The following is a 21,237-nucleotide window of genomic DNA, read 5'->3' as shown; positions in this document are numbered from 1 at the left end:
CATTTCTGTTTAGGCACTACTGGACGACATCAAATGGTGGCAATGGGCAACATAGGGGCCCTTTCCGCATGTCTGAGACATGGAGTTCCTTGCCTGCTAAGATCAACACTGCTTTTGAGGACCCTCTGACCAAAAAGATCTACTTCTTTGCAGGTAACAGTATCCACAAAGTATCCAACCAAGCGAAGAACCACACTTTTTACAGTGTAATTGGCAGATTCAGATTTAAAGCTGAGATGTTTCTTCTCCTCAGACAATCAGTTCTGGGTATACTCTGGACGGGAAGTTCAGGGACCACGCAGAATTGAGAAACTTGGCTTACCTAGCACTTTGCAGAAGGTGGAGGGAGCAGTGCAGCGCGGAAAAGGCAAGGTGCTCCTCTTTAGCGGCGAGAACTTCTGGAGGTGAGAACTGTTATTTGAATAATAAGCACCAACAAAATACCCACCTTGGTTGGTTTATCAGTCTTTCACCCACACTAAAATGCCCTCTTTCTTCATTTCCTTAGGCTGGACGTAAAGACACAGCAGATTGATAAGGGATATCCTCGCTTCACTGACCAGACCTTTGGCGGCGTCCCTGCAGATTCTCACGATGTGTTCCTTTATAAAGGTGAGACTCTTCAGACAGTTAAAAAGAATCCTGGCTTTTAGTCAAAGTCAGTTAAATATCAATTTACTACAGTAAACAATGACAACAATTTTTCTCATGTCTAATTCCTATCATTTCAGGACACTTCTACTTCTGCAGAGAAAGGTTCTACTGGAGGATGAACAGCAGGCGGCAGGTTGACAGGGTTGGATACGTGAAGTATGACCTCCTGAACTGTTCCGACTACTGAATCCTTTTGCCTAAGTATTAAGTATTGTGTGATAGGAAAGCACAGGCAATTAGGGTAAATAATTCAAGATGGTATAATGTTGTTATAAGGCTTTGTTGCATATTTGAATTGTAAATGAATTAAAAACCAAATGTTTTTTGTAGGATATTAAGAATTCATTGTCTGGAGTAACTGATTACTCAACATTTAAGGTCATAATATATTCGTTTTTCAGTTATTAATTTTGAATATATTTTTATGTATTTTACAAAGGTTTGCTAATTTGCACATGTGCACGTTTCCCACTTATTTAATTAATGTATAAACATTGGTATTTCATTTTGTTTTATGTACAGTTTAATAAAAATATCATGTAAATATCACTACGCTATAACTGCATTAAATAAATATCATTTAAAAATATGTTGATTCAGTGCGATAACAAAATTAACTTCATTATATCAGATAACTCTCACTTGCTGCAGTTATGTTAAAAAATAATTATAGGTTCTGTGTGTAATTCAGGATTACATCAGGAATTTGTGTCACACTACTCCACACCATTTACATTTGAGGCATTCTGCAGATGCTCTTAACCACAGCAACTTACAAAAGTGCTTCACTCAGAAAATATTCTTAGTTAGTTTTAATCGGCTAGGATCCAAAAGATACCTCTAAGCTTAGATGCTACTATATACAAAAGTCAGTATGGAGACCATCACTCGGCACTACACTTCACCCAAGTACTCTTGAAAGAAGGGGGGTCTTCAGTCTGAGGTTGAATACAGCGAGCGACTCTGCCCTTCAGACACACAAGGGAAGTTTACCCCACCACTTCAGTACCAGGACAGAAAAAAAACAGTGGATGCTTGTTTTCTGTGCATCTTACAGGATGGTGGGTCAAGCCGAGCCGTACTTGAAGCTTGAGGGGCTTCACTAAGCAGAAAGGGAATGAAATTTCATTTGACTTCTTATGAGAAACAATACAAGTGTATTAAAGATCATTTTCAAGTTTCTTCGGGAGTTTAGTTTTCATTAGCTTTTCAGCTGTCACCGTTTTATCATTCTTACTAATTTGCACATAATTAGTTAAATTAGCTGCCTGGCTTTGATGTGTAAAGGTTAATGTGGAGTGAGGTAAAGCAAGTCCTTTTGCAACACAGAATTTTCAGCTTGAGTAAGACAATTTGAGAAAGTTCAATTTGACTCAATCAATCAAATCTTTAATTATATAGAACAAGCAGCAGTCATTTAAAGAGATTTACAGACGGACACGCTCTTGTCAAATTTATAAGAATATTAAACAAACATATACCAAGATTGTAGATGTATATATTCAAAATAAAAAATAAAACATGCAAATGAGAAGTCATTAACATAATCAAAAATGAAAAGATAAAAAAAAAAATAAAATAAGACTAAGTTACAAAACAGAATTTTCACAGTAAGTGCTACATTTGGAAATGTCCACAGGCTGAACTGCTCTCAGGTCGGGGGCCACTGATCCTAAAAGCTGCCACTCCACTGCTGTGTCTGAATCTGTCCCCTATTCACCATATAGTGCACTACTTTAGGGTTTCGCCTTTCTGCAGTGGTGTCCGAACATTTTAAGTGCCCCATCGCAAGCTACACACCATGACAAGCTGTTATAGCCTGAAACGTTTACTAGCAAATACTCAACTTCATACAGAGTGTCAAAGCAGAAAATTCATATTTATAGACCCTTATTTCTATTATTTAGACTTCCTTATTTTAATAAGTAAACTGTTTCCTCAGTTTAGACGGACCGAGGGAACAATGAAGGGAACAATTGATTAAAAGGAAGTCTCTAGTTTTTTTTTAGTTTTTTTTTTAACCACAATTAAAGATTGGTCCCTCAATTTAGTTAATCTAAGGAAACAATATATTAAGTCGACAGATTGGTTTGATAAATTAAGGGGTGCATACATATCTAAATATGATTTTTCTACCTTTGTACTGTAGGGGCTACTATGTGCTTTCTCGCTGGTCTTGGTAAGAACATGTGCAGCAGCATCTGAGGCCAACTGAAACTTACTGGATTTCTTGAGGAAAGTAGAAAGAAAGAGCATTACATTAGTGCAGCCTACTAGTTATAGATATATGAACAACAGCATCTGCACGAATGTGAAAGAGCATTCCTGTGGTGTTTTTAATACAGAAGGGAAAGCTGCGATTCAGGCGTTGGTGCTGTTGGAGAAGAGACGTGGGAGCACAGCCCGAGCCGCCATCACACACACACACACACACACACACACACTAACATTTTAAACAACTGCCCATTAAAAACCAGATAAAACTGCTGCAGCACTTAGATTCATGTCATTGGTCTTACTGTGAGGGTTTTCAACTCAACTTGAACAACCAAAAAAATTCCAAAATATAAAAAAGCCTCACTAATGTTTAATAGAACCATTTAACAGTAACGTTACACTCATATTAATCCGCCGCAACCGCGTCCTCTCCTGTGAATAGTCCTTCATCCTGACGCTTCACTCAACCATTTATTACTAAAACTCGACCCTCGTCTCTGTTTAAATTTCAGAAACATTCAGGATTAAACTTCAGCCCATAAACTCTCACACACTCCGTGAGGAACCAGCGTCTCTTTCTGTCACATAAACAGGATCCGGTCTGCTGCAACAGGAAGCGAGGAGATACTGATGGCGCCCGACTAGAAAGCCGTTGCGAGCGTCGCTTTCTCATACGGATTTATTCCAGCGCGTCGGCGACGAGGGAAAAGGTCCAAAAACGCGCCGCCGGTAAGAATAAAAAACGCCCCGATTAAATGTTCTGCCTGAATGTTTACGTTTATTTCTCTCAGGGACGACGCTCGGGCGGTCTGTGTCGGCACGGAGGCCCTCGAGGTCCCTGAGCCGCTCCTCGCAGTGCCTGAGCGGAAAACCTGCGTGAGAAAATGGCGCTGCGCTGCAGGCAGAAGGCAGGGCAGCTCGGCGGAGTTAAATTACGAGGCGAGCAGCTCGAGGAGCTGCAGTTTGGCTGTGAATTCAGTGGCTAGTGCGTCCAAGTGAAGCATCTGATACAATTTAACGAGAATCGTCGTTCCCGTTCCTTGACATTTGGGGATGTAAAGCGAAGGCACGGCCTTCTTGTTGTCCTTGTGCTCTGCTGAGTCGACCTGAGCTGACTCCGCTCCAGCAGCGAGCTCAGTTAACGTTACTGAGCCGAGAGGAGCTAGCTGGCTATATTAAAGGCAGACATTCCGTGTGTAATACATGGAATATCATGGAATATAATTCTCTACATGAGCGAAGTTGCTTGTAATGCCTGCTGGAGGCTGTGTTCTGACATAACTGACATAAGCTAAGGTTAGCCACTTTAGCCAGCTAACTGGAGCCGCACTGTCCCCTGAGCAGACATGAGAAAGGTGGATTGCCTTAGAGCTGCGCTCCATCGCACTAAGACAAGATGTTATAGCCCCCAAAAAAGCCATCAACTCAACCTCATACAGAGACCCTAAAGGATCACAGTAAAAAATAAATAAATAAATCTATATATATATATATATATATATATATAGGAAACTTTCAAATCTCTAAATATAGTTTTATATTTTACCATAATACTGCTTCTTAGATATCCAAGATCTCCGGGTAGAAATGATCATTTCATAGACATGAACTATGACATTTTTACCAGTAATAATTTCAGATCTATGAAGCCATTCAGGGTAGTAATACCGCCACAACATACACTTATATATGACTACACATATTTTATTCTCCCCTTTCATTTATTACAGATTAAAATGCCAGATTAAAGATCTACAATTATTTTTTTAACAGTAGAAATTGTAATTCCATATATATACTTTTATATATATTTTTTAAAATGTCAGTAATGTGATTATTACTAGTCAAAACCTTATTAATAGATATCCTAAACAAAATATAAAATATCTGAAATGTTTTAATAACCTAAACAAAATGTTAAATATCTGAAATTTCACATGTATCAAATGCATATTACAGTCAGTCAAAACTACATTAGAGAGATCTTTAAGATTTGCACCACTCAGAATGAATTTACAGATATGTGGTCCTGGACTTTTAACTAGTCACAATTACAGTATATCTGGAATAACAGTGTTTTTACTAGTAAACGTGATTGTGGATCTTTTTAATTGGGTCTTTTACAAGTAAAATGTTATTCTAAAAGAAACCATGAGATTCCAGGTTAACCAATGGCACATTTTCTGAACTGTGTCCCCTGTAGCGCTGACCATTCAAGTTAGCATCTCTTAATGACACTTGTCAGATATACAATAACCATTCATATAAAACATGACATAAAAATATTATTATATGTTATTATTTGCAAAGCAGTGTTTCTACATGTTGCATATGATGCGCCAAGGACATGAAGATCACAACCTTGTATACTCATAACTTTTTCCCCCTCCATGTTCTTAATATTTAATCTACACTGTCTAGACACAGTCCAAGCAAGGACAGGTTCACTTCAAGAGCACAGATGGATTCAGAAGAGATTGAAGTGGAGAGCAGCAGTGATGTGGGGCATTCAGGGATGGAGGAGCCATCCGAGAGCGGAATGGGCATGGAGTCGTCTGAGGCCATGTCTGCGGACAGCAGTGACACGGTCACCCTGCCAGCCCTGGCACCGGAATCTGACTGCCATGTTGGACAGAGCTCAGAGGGCCTTGTGGTAGGAAAAGCCACACATTATTTATATATATATATATATATATATAATATCATAACACATTTAATATATATATGTCATAACACATTTTATTACTATGAAATAAATAATAACCTGTGCAATGTTGACTTTACCCAGGCCCGATAGGCCTGTTAAATGTTTTATTTAGTCAAATTAAAAATGTCTGATGTTAAGTGATGGATAACATACTGCGATAATTACTTGTGTAATAGTTTTATCACGTCTGTAGATTTAGGGCATTTTCACACCTCTCACACGTTAGTTGGCTCTAGTTTTTAACTTGGAGCATTTTTCCCAATGGTTTCTCGTGTTTCCCACAGGGAAAAATGAAGCGCATCAAAATACACTTATTGCTTAGACCTGTCTGGGGCAGGAGCTAGAATGTAATGCTGCCATAGTGCCGTAGTTTACCTCGGAAGTCCGATGCTGGAGGTGGAAATGACGTCACACCCAATTTGAACACGTTACAGTTATACGTCCCGATAATTGTAAACTACTTCAAAACATTTCCAAAAGGAAGTTAACTTAAAGCTAAAGACCACAACTGGTTTGGCAATCCTTTTTTGGCTGTATTTTGCTCATTCAACATTATGAAAACTCATCCACAGATAAAAAGTTAAACAGTACTGTGTGCTTAACTGGTTTTATGATACACACATAGATAGAAATGCTAATAAACAATATATTACTACTTTTTATTTTTACTTTACTTTTATTTCTGTTGATGTACGATGCAGCAATTTTGGATTTTGACCTCTGGGTTGGTGAGGCTCTCCTGACTTTGGAAATCCGACTTGTGGGGGCGTTCCAATTGAGTTTTCCTACTTGGAACTCTGAAAATCTGACATCTCAATTGAAATGGAAAACCACATGAATACAGGAAGAAGATCTTGTGTTCTGGACTAATGCATATTTCTGTGCAATTTAACATGAAGCGACAGCAGAGATGGCATTTGTTTATAGCCATATTAATTATCAACACAATGTACAAGGTTAGCATCTGGCTATGGGAGCTGTTTAGCTCAAACTTGCGGAGTACATCTGATAGTTGGTTCAGATCAAGGTCAGATTATGTTCTTACAGCAAACATAGCTCCAAAGTTCATGTGGGATCGGACAGAGATCACCTCCTCTCAGGGGTCTCGATGTGGTTGTTTTGGTCTGCATCCGATTGCAATTACTGAATTCACACCTGCCCAAATGAATCACATCGTTATTGTTCTTAATGGTATCATTTAGCATCTAACATCTAATATATCTTAATTTACATATTCCTAGCTTTCTTGAAATGATTAAAATAAATATGTAAATCAAATGTAAATCAAAAACAAAATCTTTATGTTTATCTTCTTTGTCCTAACGGCCTGATGTTGTTGTAGGTATTTATCCCAGAGACAAGCTCCAGTACAGATGTGCGTGGAGTCCATCTCCCAGACTCCTCTTCTGTTGCACAGTCAACCAGCGTCTCCAGCGTTTCCACAGTGACCCAGTCCGTCTTGGTGTCAGAGTCCGCTCAGGTCCTAGTGCACTCCAGTGCTGTTTCTGAAGGAGGGATGATGGTGTCTGACTCTACAGCTTCTACCTCCTCAGACCTGGGCTCTGCTATTGACAAGATAATTGAGTCCACTATTGGGCCTGATATAATGAATGGTGGGAAAATATGCACATTTTGTAAAGTGCTTTTTCATAATAATTATGTCTGCCAAATGTAACTTTATACAAAACGTATCCTGCTTTACAGGGTGTATTGCAGTTACAAGTGCAGACGATGACAGTGCTGGAACCACACAGTACTTGATCCTACAAGGACCAGACGATGGTGAGCACCTTAAAAGTTCTGATTCCAATAGAACTGGGTTTCACTCGTGGGCTAGATAAAACATCTATGACTTGCCTGAGAAATAAACCCATAATCATTACAGTCAAACAACATTAGTTGTTTATTATGATTAGTTATTAACTTTTTTGGGAGTGTCAAAAATGGCTCTGTAAAATATTTCTATTAAACGATGTGATTTAGTGTGTGTTAACATTAAAGCTGGTAAATGCAAATTAATTACATGTTATATGTGTCCAGAATAATGAATAGAACTGTAGACAATTCTACAATTACTGATCTGAAACTGAATAAACATGAGTTCTAATAACATTGATTTCCAGGATTCATGATATTTTAAGTGACAATAGAGATGACGTAATTTAATTTAAATATACTTAAATTAATTTAAATATATAAATAAAGTGTGATTTTATCATTTAATTGCTTTTATTGTAGAAGATTCTTAAATGACTGAAAAGGCTGTATCATACCATAGATTATCTTATAATATTTAGAATGTATTCATATATATAAAAAAAAATTGATCAAATTTCAAAGTGGAAAAAAATGAATGTAAATATACTGTATGATTAAAGTGTGTGATTTTTCTTGTAATAACTTTACAGGATTCTTGAAATACTGAATAAAATCTCCTATGGTGTCTAGTTTAGAATATTTAAATGGTGGTTGGTGTGGTACAATGGATAAAACCACTACCTGTCAGTAAGCTTTTACGCCATGTGGAAGAAGGGTTCGATGCCTGGTCAAGTTTACTATGCTGCGCTACACCAAGAGTGTCAGCTAAATGCCATGAATGTTATTATACTGTTAACTGTAATAATTCTTAATATGACAAACCTTTGAACAGTTGTGTGTGTGTGTGTGTGTGTATGCAGTTTATACAGTTCTTATATCTCAGCAGGACATATTAATATGTTAAACTGCATCTTTGTCCGACTGATTGATTTTGTTGGTTGTGTCAAAATGCCATCTCAGAAAACATGAAAGTGTCTTTATGAATCTTTCTCTATAGGAGCTCCTATGGTAGCTCAGATGTCTTCCTCAGCACTGTCTAGCCGCATCGCTATCGAGGCCTTAGCAGACGGACCCACTTCTACCTGCCTGGATCAGGCTGACCTATCGGAGAGCCTGCGGGGCAGCCTGGAGCCTGATCAGCCCGACCAACCCGGACACTCCGGCTACCCTGAGCTAGAAGATGGGAGCAGCAGCAGCAGCCGGCCCGACCAACCCCAGCACTCGCAGTACGTTGAGTGCGGAGGAGGAGGGGATGACCCGGATCAGACCGCAGAGGCCCGGTACATCGAGTGCTCCGGGGCAGAAGCTGACCAGACTCCCCGCCAGTCACGATTCTCAGACTATGGAGTGGGTGGCTATGTGGCAGAATGCAGTGGGACGGACAGCAGCCCTCAGAGGCGCTACGTGGTGGAATGCAGTGATGGCTATCTTCCTGAAGATGGACAAGAACAGCCTCAGCACTCTCGCTACATTGACAGCAGTGTGGACGATGGTGAGCCCAGTCACCGCTATGTTGAACACGTTTCCGCCTCTGAGCAGGATGGCAATTCAGCTGAAGAACCGCAGCACTCCTACATGGCCCAGGACTCGCTGTACGCAGATGATGGTGCTGTTCAGCACTCGCTGGCCGACACAGCCGGCTCCCAGCTGCCCGATCAGATGGAGTGCAGCGAAAGCCAGGCTGGCCAATACATCAGCAGCAGTGGCACTTACTCCACCCACCCCGAGCCGGAGGCAGTGCCGCAGTGGTCCCCCGAGCCAGGTGGATCAGCAGGACCCCAAGAGGACGATGTGGCCGTGGTGGAGTCTGGGGTGGCAGCTGGGCCTGGGGCCAGAGCTCCAGACCTAGCCGAGCTGGAAGAGATGATGGAGGTAGTTATAGTGCAGCAGTTCAAGTGCAAGATGTGCCCCTATAAAAGTGTGTCCAAGGACACGCTCATTAATCACATGAGAGACCGCCACTTCAAACCTGCCGGTAAGAAATGCCAAAAATGTGGTGGTTTTTTTTGTTTGTTTGTTTGTTTGGTTGTTTGTTTGTTTTTCCAATAATCAAGTACCACGTGTGTTTTTTTTTTCTGTATATGCAGTAATATGTAACTTTTACAGTGTAGGTTAAAACATTAAAAGTAACACACAGAAAGCAATAGAAAATTGGACTTTACATTACATTACATTACATTGTCACATTAAATTAAACTTTCAATCTTTTTCTGTCAAGTTATTAGTCTTAAGTGTTGATCAACAAAAGGCCGTCTGGATTTTTACATTGATCAAGTCATCTCTGTCTTTCTGGACACAGTTCACATTTCTTTTTTTTTCTTTTTTTTAGATTCTTAGCTTACTGGGTTTTTTTTACCTGAGAAATTGCACTGGGGTGACATTTGTATCTTAGAAGTCTGAACAATAAGTCTGAACAACCTGGTCTGATGAAACTTCATTTAATATTCTAAATGGTCTTGACCAATTTCAAAAGGTCCTTTGAAATCACAGATCTCCATTTCAAACATGTTTCATTATAAAAGTGGTTCTTCTGTTGCATTGCAGGGCACCATTTAATGCACCCTTAATTTGTCTAGAGTATAGTGTTTTAGAGTGTTGTTTAGAGTTTAAGAGTTTTTAGTAGCTGTTCCTTCGTCCAGAAAAGTAGCTCCAGTCACTATTGTTGTTACTATGTTACAACGTAGACACAATGTTCATCGGATGGAGTAGTAAGTACAGTGAAGTGCCCTGAAGTTGTGTACTGTAATAATGTTCCTAAGTGCAATCCTTACAGTTGTGAGCAGTGGCTGTATTACGTATGTGTGAAATATGTTAGAGGGGATATTTGCAGTTAATCACACAAGAAAAAACAGTTTTTTAAACTAAAGGGAGTTGCATTGTTTGGGAAAATGCCAATACACTACTGAAAACAAAGGGTGCAGTGCCATATAAGAACCACTTAAAGAGAGATTAAGAGCCACACATGGATTCCTGAACATGGTCATCGCTGACTGTGCTGATTGAAACTCAGGTGATCCACCCAAGAAACGAGGAAGGGGGCGACCGAGAAAATCTGAGATGCTGGCAAGGCAAGTAGCAGAGGTGAAGAAAGAAGAGCCAGCAGAGGAGGAAGAGGACGATATTGTTGATGCAGGGGCCATTGATGATCCTGAAGGTTAGTATTGTCTTATTACCTTCATTTGATATTTGACTGTTCGTTGTTTGTATTTATGGAAGGCTTCATATGTGATTGACTGTATTTAGACAAATGTTTGCTCTACCACTGGATTTCTTTAACTTTTCAGGTGACAGTGATTATAACCCAGGAGAGGAACCGAGGCCCAAACCACCACCGCAACGACCAGCTCCTCCCACCTGCTCTTCTTCCTCTTCATCCTCTTGTTCAAGGAAGCGACCTCGCAGGATGGTGGGCCCACCCCGCAAATTCCTTTTCCCCCAAAGTTACACAGGTAAGTCAGTTGCACAACAGCACATTAACCCCTTAATGCAGCTAGGCTTATTATACACACAAGGCCTATTATTCAGTAATCACACGGACTTCTGTACAAACTGGTGGGGATATTGTTTAGTGATATGAGTTTGTAATACCGCCCCCCGGCAATCCCCATGAAAGACCCTTCCATCCCACAAAGCCAAAATAAGCAGATATTTAAAAAGAACCAGTTAAGAAAACATACTTTTAAAACATATGTATTTTTTACATTGTTTCAATTTGGATCCTGCCAACAAGTGTTAAGTTGTTTTAAAGTAAATTTACCTTGGGGTGGGTGGAAAATCCTTTTTGTCTCCATAATAAACTAAACCTTAAAACATTTTTGGAACAGCAACAGCAACAGCAACACCAGTACCTCAGACCAGCAGTAAAACAGACTCTCAGGCTCCTGAGGAGGCAAGTTCTTCTGGACTAGAGAATGGAACTGCCTCAGTATCCAACGGCTGCACGGCTGAGCCAGGTGTAAGCCAGTCCGATTCGGAGAATAAAGACCCCTCATCAAACACAGGGCCAGAGGATGATGAGTTTTTTCCACGAAAGCGAGGGCGGCCTTCTAAACGTTTCCTACGCAAAAAATATAGAAAGTATATAAACCGGAAGTAAGTGTCTTCATACATATACTTTTGCATGTGTAGATTCTTCATTACCTTTTTTTGGAATTGTAACAACAGCATGTTGTTGAAGTGAAAAAACAAGAAGCTTTTCATTTAGAGTGTCTTCATCTTTGTTTTTTAAGCAAGTACTACAAATCCCTCAAGCCTCTCCTGAGACCTCATAACTGCTGGATCTGTGGGTCACGCTTTCTGTCGCAAGAAGACCTCCGGTTCCATGTGGATTCCCACGAGGGAAACGATCCAGAACGTTTCAAGTGCCTCCAGTGCAGCTACCGCTGCAAACGCTGGTCTTCCCTTAAGGTAAGTGGGTTGAATGGAATCTGTAAACAAGTCTATGTTGATGCACAACCAGGTAGTCGATATTAGTGATCAGTGAAACACTATATGGACAAAAGTATTTGGACACATGCTTGTTCATTGTTTCTTCTGAAATCAAGGATATAAAAAAACATGTTGTGAGGATTTGATCGCATTCAGTGACCAAAGCGTTAATGAGGTCAGGATGTTTGATCAACTCCCAACTAATCCAAAAAGAATTGAATGTAGCACCATTATTCTAGAAAACACCATTATATTGCTCCAAAGCTCAATGCTGGGGTGCTTTACGTCTGGCATTGGACATGGTGCTGATAAGTTAATTCTCCAGAGAGTCCTAGTCTATTGGAAGTTCTTCTCTTCACTTATCTGTGTCAGCAGTGAGTTCAACATAAAGTTTCTGAATGCATTTATTAGGAGGGGTGTCCACAAACATTTGGACATATAGTGTATTAAATTGTGTTGCAGTTGAAAGTGAGTCTAATATAATGTTAATCCTCAATATTATAGTTTTTAAATAATTTGTAGTCATTAAAAAATGAAACATTTTAGATGTGCACAGTTTTAATTTGTATGTTATTAATATGACAAGATTCCACCTCACTTTATTTGGGATGCACTTCCATAGTGAAATCCGTAGTGAAAATTATTTTATCTAAAATTTATAAATAGTTCTGACCAGAGGAGGATGGGCCCCTCCTCTGTTGTATTTTGTTGTATACATCTTATATCCTAATAGCCTTGTACTTATAAACAGAAATGTGCTGAGATTTTTTGCTAAGCTTTGTTGAACCATTATGTGTTGCAGGAACACATGTTTAACCACCAGGGTACCAAACCATATAAGTGTGACGTGTGTGACTACTCAAGTGTCTACAAGAAGGATGTGATCCGACATTCTGCAGTTCACAATAAAGACAAGTAAGAAAATACATGTACTGAAACAGGAAAATATGTATATCATGTGAAAGTTAGGACACCCCATGAAAATCTTGAACAATATTAGGTGATACTGAAGAGATGTCTTTTAAACATTATTTGTAAAATGTCATTAATAACAATGCTATTGTTATTGGAATGTTAGGACATCCCCACATGTATTACTACTTCAAATGCCTAAAATTAGAATCAGGCCTGTCTTCTTTAAACCTCAAACATTGAGTTTGGTTTGATCTTGATGGGTAAAGTGAGAGTTATTACCATAGTGAGACCCAAAGAGCTCTCTAATGCCTTCAGAAAGAAGGTTGTAGATGCAGATGAATCTGGGAAGGGATCTGAAAATATCTCAGTACACTTCAGAACATCTTCAGTTCCACTGTCAACAAAATTTGCAACAACAAATGCAACAGCTGCCAACATGGGCAGGCCAGGCCGTCCAACAGCAGACCACCAAGTGCGTAAAGAAGTCTCCAACAATCCTAAAATGTCATCATAGGATCTACAGGTAGCTCCTATCACAGCTGAAGTCAAAGTACCTTTGGAAAGAGACGATTAATGTTTGATTTTCATGGGAGGTGTGCAAGGAAGAAAAAAATTTGGACACAGTAACAGAGGACATTTGGTGTAATCCAGACACAGCATTTGAGCACAAGACCCCACATTTAAACTGTAGCGCATAGAGGTGGAAATGTCATGGTTTGGGGCTGCTTTTCTGCAGTAGGGCCTGGAGAGCTTTCCAACATAGAATCCACTAGGAATTCTTTATTGTATTAGAGGGCACTTGAACAAAGTGTGAGATCGCTCTAAAAGCTAAGCCGAATTCTGCGTGGAGGAGTGGGAAAGCTTACTCCCAGTTGATGTCAGAGACTGGTAGATCATAATAGGAAACATCTAAAGTTCTGAAGTTCTTTCAGCCAAAGGGGGGAAATAACATCTATAGGGTGTGCTAATTTATTACATTTTACAAATTATGTCTGCCTCCGTCTCTCAATATTGTTTAAATAAATAGCTAATGTTCATATGTTTAAATATATTAGTAAAGACAAAGGCTTTCATGGGGGTCCTGTCTATAGCTTGTCATTATAATATCATAATATCATATAAATGTAGTTTAAGAGTCTGTGTCATACAAAGTGCAATTGACAGCTGTGTGCAGACTTCATTCAGCAGTTAAAGAAACGATTTTTGTTTTCCTGTATTAAAAATGCTCTTTCATTCTGTCTTTCTCACCTAAGGAGAAGGAAGACAGATGTGGTAAGACTTGCTATTCTTATCTATTCTTATTTTGTCTCATTTATGGCTATTATTTATTGCTTGCTATACTTATTAAATGAGTTACTATTCAGATCAGCAGATTAAGCAGTGAAATGAGAGATCCTTGTGTATTTGTATATTTAACAGACACACATACAGGAATATAGTGTTCTATTCTCTGGCAGCTTCTCGTAGTAAAATGTTGCTCATGTCTGTTTATATAGTATTGTATGATCAGCCTGCCATGTATCAGCTTTTCATGCCACAGCAGTCTTGTGATGATGCTCCTCAGATTCAGAAAGTGTCCGAGTTCCCGTGCCCAATTTGCCACCGCGTTTATCCCATGCAGAAACGTCTCACTCAGCACATGAAGACACACAGCACAGAGAAACCCCACATGTGTGATAAGGTATGTACATGAATGATATGCTCTCTGTAATCTCACCCTCTAGCAAATACAACTAATAATTTAAGTGAAAAACTACAGCTTTTTACTGGACAGTGCAAGGGACTGTGACGCTGGATTTAAAAGACTGGGCACAGCACTGGAGCATACGTGATTTTATGTCAAGACATTGATCAGTATATTCTAAGCCCATACTTTTTACCTCATTCTGCACTTGGCATTCTGGTGTTTTATAAACAGAAACAGTACAAATATACAGCCATACTTCTTGTTTCTAAACTCATTGTTCAAGTCTTTGTAGTTCTAAAATTATAGACTGTAGTTCATCTGTTTTTTGTTTTTTTATTGGTAAGGACCCCACAGGACCATCACAGAGCAGGTATTATTTGGGTGATGGGTTATTTTCAGCACTGCAGTGACATTGACATGGTGGTGGGAGTGTTAGTGTGTGTTGCACTGGTTTGAGTGGATCAGACACAGCAGTGCTGCTGGAGTGTTTAAACACCTCAGTGTCACTGCTGAACTGAGAAAAGTCCACCTACCACCTACCAAAAGTATCCAGCCAACAGCTAACAGTCTTATGGGCAGCATCCTGTGACCGCTGATTAAGGACTAGAGGATGACCAACACAAACTGTGCATCAACAGATGAGCTTCTGCCTCAGACTTTACGTCTACAAGTTGGACCAACTAGGTAAGAGTGTCTATTAGAGTGGATGGTGAATGAACACTGTGTTTAAGGACTCCAGCAGCACTGCTGTGTCTAAACCACTCGTACCAGCCCAACACACAATACTAACATACCACCACCATGTCAGTGTAGCTGCAGTGCTGAAAATGACCCACCACTCAAATAATACCCGTTTTAAATAAAACAACTAGCTAACCTTTTTTAATGCTAAAAGCTAAACACACATTTTGCTGCAGTACAGGAAAAAGATCCGTCAGAAATGATTTGTGATCTGTCCATTTCGCAGTGTGGCAAATCCTTTAAGAAACGGTACACTTTCAAAATGCATCTCCTCACTCATATCCAAAACTGTGGAAACAGCTTGTAAGTTACCCTCCTCATCTTTTTTTTATCTCCACTGTTTTTCATCTTCACATTCCTTATTTTAATAAGTCGTCTAATGTGGTATGAAATGTATGGTACTTTTGTGTCAGGTTTAAGTGTGAATTCTGTGACGTCACATGCCCTGATAAGAAGCAACTGTTAAACCATCAGCTGACCCATACCAATGACAAGCCCTTCAAATGTGACTACTGCAAGTACTCCACGGGCAAAGAGGATTTCCTGGTGTCCCACATTGCTATCAAACACACTGGTGAGTTAAAGTCTCTACAGTGAATGCATCAGCATTTACAGTCAAGTCATTTGCAAAACATGTTGCATACTATTTTTTGGCATTCTGTGGTTTGTGTTCTACTTAGATGTGATAGCTTTAGAGCTCCTAATCTGCACATTGCTGTGTGGGTTGTTCTTGTAGGATTGAGACACATTTTATTGAAATAGTGTGTTTAATCATTTGTTGTTCTTGCAAGAAATTATTTTAGTAGTAAAATAGTTATTTTTTGCAACTCAGTCATAGAGATGTTATCAGAGCTATTCACAGTATCCTGATGTGAGATGATGCATTGTAAAGAAGTGTCCCGATGTCTCGATGGGTCTCAATGTCAGTTTGACAAAAGTGGGCATGTTTTTTTTGCTATTCAAAACAACCAGTGTGTTTTCTGAGTATGTAATATAACAAATTGTGGTAAATATGGGGGGGGGGCAATTATGGACAATTATGCCCTAGTATGGCCTGCATAGACCTGCATGGATTAAATTATCTTAATGATCTTAAATCTTTAAACTGTTATAAAACAATGTTTTAGACATCAGGTAATATTACCCCTTAGTCACCTGTGACTCTAGATTCCTAGAACTAGAATCACATCAGACCTTTTACAGCAACTCTGAATGACTTTGGTAACCATGTGTGCATTGGTAATTGTGTGGACATTTTGGGAAATCAGTAGAATTTACCCTTATAATACCATATAAACCACAAGCACATACACATACATATAAACAATAAATAGGGGGCAGTGGTGGCTCAGCGGTTAGAGCTCCGGGCTGTCGATAACAGGGTTGTGGGTTCGATTCCCGGGCTCGGCAAGCTGCCACTGTTGGGCCCTTGAGCAAGGCCCTTTACCCTCTCTGCTCCCCGGGCGCTGGAGTTGGCTGCCCACCGCTCTGGGTGTGTGTGTGTACTCACTGCCCCTAACACATGTGTGTGTGTGAGTGTGTGTTCACTACCAGATGGGTTAAATGCGGAGGACACATTTCGCTGTACACTGTACAGTGACAAATACGTGCACCTATAAACCACAAGCACATACACATACACATAAACCACAAGCACATGTGATGTTAACACTGTGTTAACCCCTAATGTGAGTCTCTCCTTTTTTAGGTGCTTAAATAAGAAGAGTAACAAGGAGCTAAAAATATTGTTTGCTGGACACTGGGTAATCATGGGAGAGGAGGCTTCAGAGGCAGCTAATACACTGTGTGCAGAATTATTAGGCAAATGAGTATTTTGATCACATCATCCTTTTTATACATGTTGTCCTATTCCAAGCTCTATAGGCTTGAAAGCCAACTACCAATCAAGTAAATGGTGATGTGCATCTCTGTAATGAGAAGGGGTGTGGTCTAATGACATCAACACCCTATATAAGGTGTGCTTAATTATTAGGCAACCTCCGAAGAAGAGAGATTTGACAGACTCTGAAAAGTCAAAAATTACGAGATGTCTTGCAGAGGGATGCAGCAGTCTTGAAATTGCCAAACTTTTGAAGTGTGATCACCGAACAATCAAGCGTTTCATGGCAAATAACCAACAGGGTCGCAAGAAACGTGTTGAAAAAAAAAAGGCGCAAAATAACTGCCCATGAATTGAGGAAAATCAAGCGTGAAGCTGCCAAGATGCCATTTGCCACCAGTTTTGCCATATTTCAGAGCTGCAACGTTACTGGAGTATCAAAAAGCACAAGGTGTGTGATAGAAAGAAGAAACATAAGATAAAACGTCAAGACTGGGCCAAGAAATATCTTAAGACTGCTATTTCTAAGGTTTTATGGACTGATGAAATGCGAGTGACTCTTGATGGGCCAGATGGATGGGCCCGAGGCTGGATCAGTAAAGGGCAGAGAGCTCCACTCCGACACAGATGCCAGCAAGGTGGAGGTGGGGTACTGGTATGGGCTGGTATTATCAAAGATGAACTTGTGGGACCTTTTCGGGTTGAGGATGGAGTGAAGCTCGACTCCCAGACCTACTGCCAGTTTCTGGAAGACACCTTCTTCAAGCAGTGGTACAGAAAGTCGGTATCGTTCAAGAAAAACATGATTTTCATGCAGGACAATGCTCCATCACATGCATCCAAATACTCCACAGCATGGCTGGCCAGTAAGGGTCTAAAAGAATTAAAAATGATGAGGCCCCCTTGTTCACCTGATCTGAACCCCATAGAGAACCTGTGGTCCCTCATAAAATGTGAGATCTACACGGAGGAAAAACAGTACACCTCTCTGAACAGTGTCTGGGAGGCTGTGGTGTCTGCTGCACGCAATGTTGATCGTAAACAGATCAAGCAACTGACAGAATCTATGGATGGAAGGCTTTTGAGTGTCATCGTAAAGAAAGGTGGCTATATTGGTCACTGATTTGTTTCTGAATGTCAGAAATGTTTATTTCTAAATTGTGTTATATTGGTTTAACTGGTGAAAATAAACAAGTGAGATGGTTATATATTTGTTTTTTATTAAGTTGCCTAATAATTCTGCACAGTAATAGTTATCTGCACAAACGGATATCCTCCCAAGATAGCCAAATCTGAAAAAAACCCACTCCAACTTCCAAAAATATTAAGCTTTGATATTTATGAGTCTTTTGGGTTGATTGAGAACATAGTTGTCGTTCAATAATAAAAAGAATCCTCTCAAATACAACTTGCCTAATAATTCTGCACACATTGTATATGAACAGTGTAGAGTGGCTTGGCATTACACAGTTTTAGTTAAAGTTGTGTGTGTGTGTGTTTTTTTTTTTAGTGTGTAGCAGTGTTGAGTGGTTGTTGCAGACTCTGTGGTAGCAAAGAGTCAGTCATGGTTGTCAGCTTTTGTTTGTCTATTTGAGGCTGCATCTGTTCCTGATGGTGGGACTTCCAACTTTATCTGACACAATATGTGTTAACTGTACAAAACTGTAGCACTAAGATTGTAAAACACCGGTTTAGTACCGTACAGAATAGTTGGTCCTTTGGAGCAACCCCAGCATACGGTCACTCATTTATATTCAAATCTGTAGAAGAGGTTCCTGACCCCTCTCTTTGTCTTTACATGTTCCTCAGGGGAGAAGCCCTTTTCCTGTGATATGTGCCATTTCATGACCAAGCACAGGAAGAACCTGCGACTGCACGTGCAGTGCCGTCACCCTGAGGAGTTTGAGAAGTGGAACCAGGCCCACCCTGAGGAGCCAGTGCGGCGGCGCAGGAGACCCTTCTTCACCCTACAGCAGATCGAGGAGCTCAAACAGCAGCATGAGAGCCAGGGTCTGCAGGGCACCATTGTGAGTCCTCGTATAAACTTCAGTTCAGTTCTAACTGTGGTCAGATTAATACAGGCTAGTAGGCATCAGAGGTTTTACATAGCAATCTAACTGCTATGTCATGTGTTGTCTTTCATTTTTTGTTCTGTCTTCAGGAATAAAACATACATTTCTTTCAGGTATCGGTGGACCCTTTATCTCTCCAAACCATGGAGCCCATGGGGAATGCCTCTGTGTCCCAGGATGCACTGGGAAACACCACAATCATCTACGAGCAAGGTTTGAAGAGCACTCAGTGTTACAGGCACAGCTGTGTATTCCATATAGTAAACTGACACTATGTGAATTGGTAAACAAATGTTTTATCTCACGCTTTATAGCCCAGTCATCAGACCTGTCTGCACAGAATGCCCTGGACCTTCTCCTGAACATGAGCAATGCCCGAGAGTTAGTAGGAAACTCACTCCAGGTACTACACTGTCTATTATTCATTTAAAATATTTGGAGGAATATCTAATTTTAGATGCTAAAAGATGACTGCATAACATATTGTTTGGTTATTATTGTTATGACATTATTGTTATGTCATGCAACACTTATTAATCAAACCAAGGGGTGAACGCTCCAAATTTACAAACTCATTAATTGATTCGAACCACAGCAAACACAGATGTGAAAACGTCCTTGGACATACTGTGTGATGTGAGCAGTGTTAATTGTCCAACACGTTTTATGAGTGTGTTTAGTACAACACTAAGCTTTATCCTTGTCCAAGAATCCAGCCCCAAACATCAACAATGCCTGTATTATGCCCGTATCACGGATACTCCAATGCAGTGTACTATAATGCAGTTGTAATATTTTCAGCTTATGAATGATTGTTGCCCAGTTCATGATCCCTCAGTAATCCACTCTGGCTTCCACCACAGTCTTCCCCACAATGTCTAATATTTAATTGCTGATCTCTTCAGGTAGCTGTGCTAAAGTCAGATGGGAAGACTCTAGAAGCCGGCTCATGGTCTGGAGCAGAGTCCGCAGATCAGAGTTCATCTCTGCAGCAACAGAAAGTGGTGACATTCCATGTGTCAGAGAATGGAGAGACGCTTGTGCAGGAGGCTTTTGAGACAGTGGCGGGAGCAGTAGCTGAGGAGGAGACTGTTGGAGGAGGCCAGGAGTTTACACAGATTGCTATCAGTGCCTATGAGAGTGCAGGAGAGTTCAGTGTTGTGGAACAGGCAGCGGAGGAGATCCACAGCACTGGCCCTGCTTACAGGTAATGCTGTTATGCAGAGTTATGTGATAAGATAAGATAATCCTTTATTAGTCCCACAGTGAGAAATCTTCAATGTGGGAAACATACATTTAATCAAGCTGTAAGTTTTTTTTTATTTATTTTTATAGTTTTATTTTACACAATAATGCATATTAGGAACTACAGGGACAAACTGGTGGGGCTATTCTTTGGTAATAAAAGTTTGTAATAGGTTGTAATAGGCTGTTTAAGGGGCCAAGTGTGCTGGTGATCCTAAAAGTCTTGTAGGGTTTATTAAAATTGCACCTACTTGTATGTGTTTGGCAGCAGTGTGGAGGAAAGCTCGGTTGATCCTCAGCCTGTGGAAGTAAGCAGTGAGTCTGTGTCTGTCTCTACTCCACTGAAAGAACATAAAGACAAGTTTTACCTGAGCTCCAGCTTGGTTGATGGAGTGCTACAGCAGGTGGAGGTGAGAGCATTATAGCTGTAGTATTCGTCTATAGTCTATATAGTCTTCTTTTCTTGGGGAAGTTAGACTGACCATCCTCTGGTGCGTCTCAGCCAGTAAATGATGGTGGAGAATTCAAATACCAATAGAAATATGTTTATGCAACTCCTCGTGCTAAACTAATGTACCATTAATGAGAGTCTTACGCCAAAGTTTGGATGCCCCAGGTTAAATGATGCAATTTGGGGATTTTCTGAGTGAACTAATCCTATACAGGAACATAAACTTAAATGCTAATGTTTTCTGCAAATTGTAGAGCACAATTCATATCATCACATTTATTTTTTGGAATACAACATATTTGGGGGGGTGACACAGGTGAGCAAGATTGTTTTAAAGAGGAAAAAAGGTGATGTGTAAATGGGAGACCGAATGTGATCTTTTACTAAATATAAATAAAACAAATCAATTCAAATAAAAGTTAATTAGTAACATACATAGTCATACACCATACAACTAGCAAG

The 21,237-nt window shown here is 40.0% G+C and overlaps 1 protein-coding gene across 1 annotated transcript in view; it reads left to right on the top strand.

The window, feature by feature from the left end:
• LOC140557079 (uncharacterized) overlaps nt 1–21,237 on the top strand; it is a 61,204-nt gene that overhangs the window by 27,108 nt on the left and 12,859 nt on the right. Inside the window, exons 10-32 of the mRNA XM_072681214.1 lie at nt 14–153; nt 254–404; nt 509–612; nt 732–838; nt 3,503–3,600; nt 5,293–5,524; nt 6,921–7,191; nt 7,283–7,360; nt 8,394–9,371; nt 10,407–10,550; nt 10,681–10,845; nt 11,221–11,488; nt 11,626–11,803; nt 12,627–12,739; nt 13,993–14,011; nt 14,304–14,420; nt 15,394–15,470; nt 15,581–15,741; nt 18,817–19,034; nt 19,193–19,292; nt 19,394–19,482; nt 19,985–20,286; nt 20,596–20,734. Of these exons, the coding sequence (XP_072537315.1) occupies nt 14–153; nt 254–404; nt 509–612; nt 732–838; nt 3,503–3,600; nt 5,293–5,524; nt 6,921–7,191; nt 7,283–7,360; nt 8,394–9,371; nt 10,407–10,550; nt 10,681–10,845; nt 11,221–11,488; nt 11,626–11,803; nt 12,627–12,739; nt 13,993–14,011; nt 14,304–14,420; nt 15,394–15,470; nt 15,581–15,741; nt 18,817–19,034; nt 19,193–19,292; nt 19,394–19,482; nt 19,985–20,286; nt 20,596–20,734 (4,249 nt within the window). The remainder of the gene's footprint in view (nt 1–13; nt 154–253; nt 405–508; nt 613–731; nt 839–3,502; nt 3,601–5,292; nt 5,525–6,920; nt 7,192–7,282; nt 7,361–8,393; nt 9,372–10,406; nt 10,551–10,680; nt 10,846–11,220; nt 11,489–11,625; nt 11,804–12,626; nt 12,740–13,992; nt 14,012–14,303; nt 14,421–15,393; nt 15,471–15,580; nt 15,742–18,816; nt 19,035–19,192; nt 19,293–19,393; nt 19,483–19,984; nt 20,287–20,595; nt 20,735–21,237) is intronic.

This window comes from Salminus brasiliensis, chromosome 6 (genome assembly GCF_030463535.1).
Source record: "Salminus brasiliensis chromosome 6, fSalBra1.hap2, whole genome shotgun sequence".
Lineage (NCBI taxonomy): Eukaryota > Metazoa > Chordata > Actinopteri > Characiformes > Bryconidae > Salminus > Salminus brasiliensis.
The sequence above is the reverse complement of the archived record's forward strand: the minus strand, read 5'-3'. Positions and strand labels throughout refer to the sequence as shown.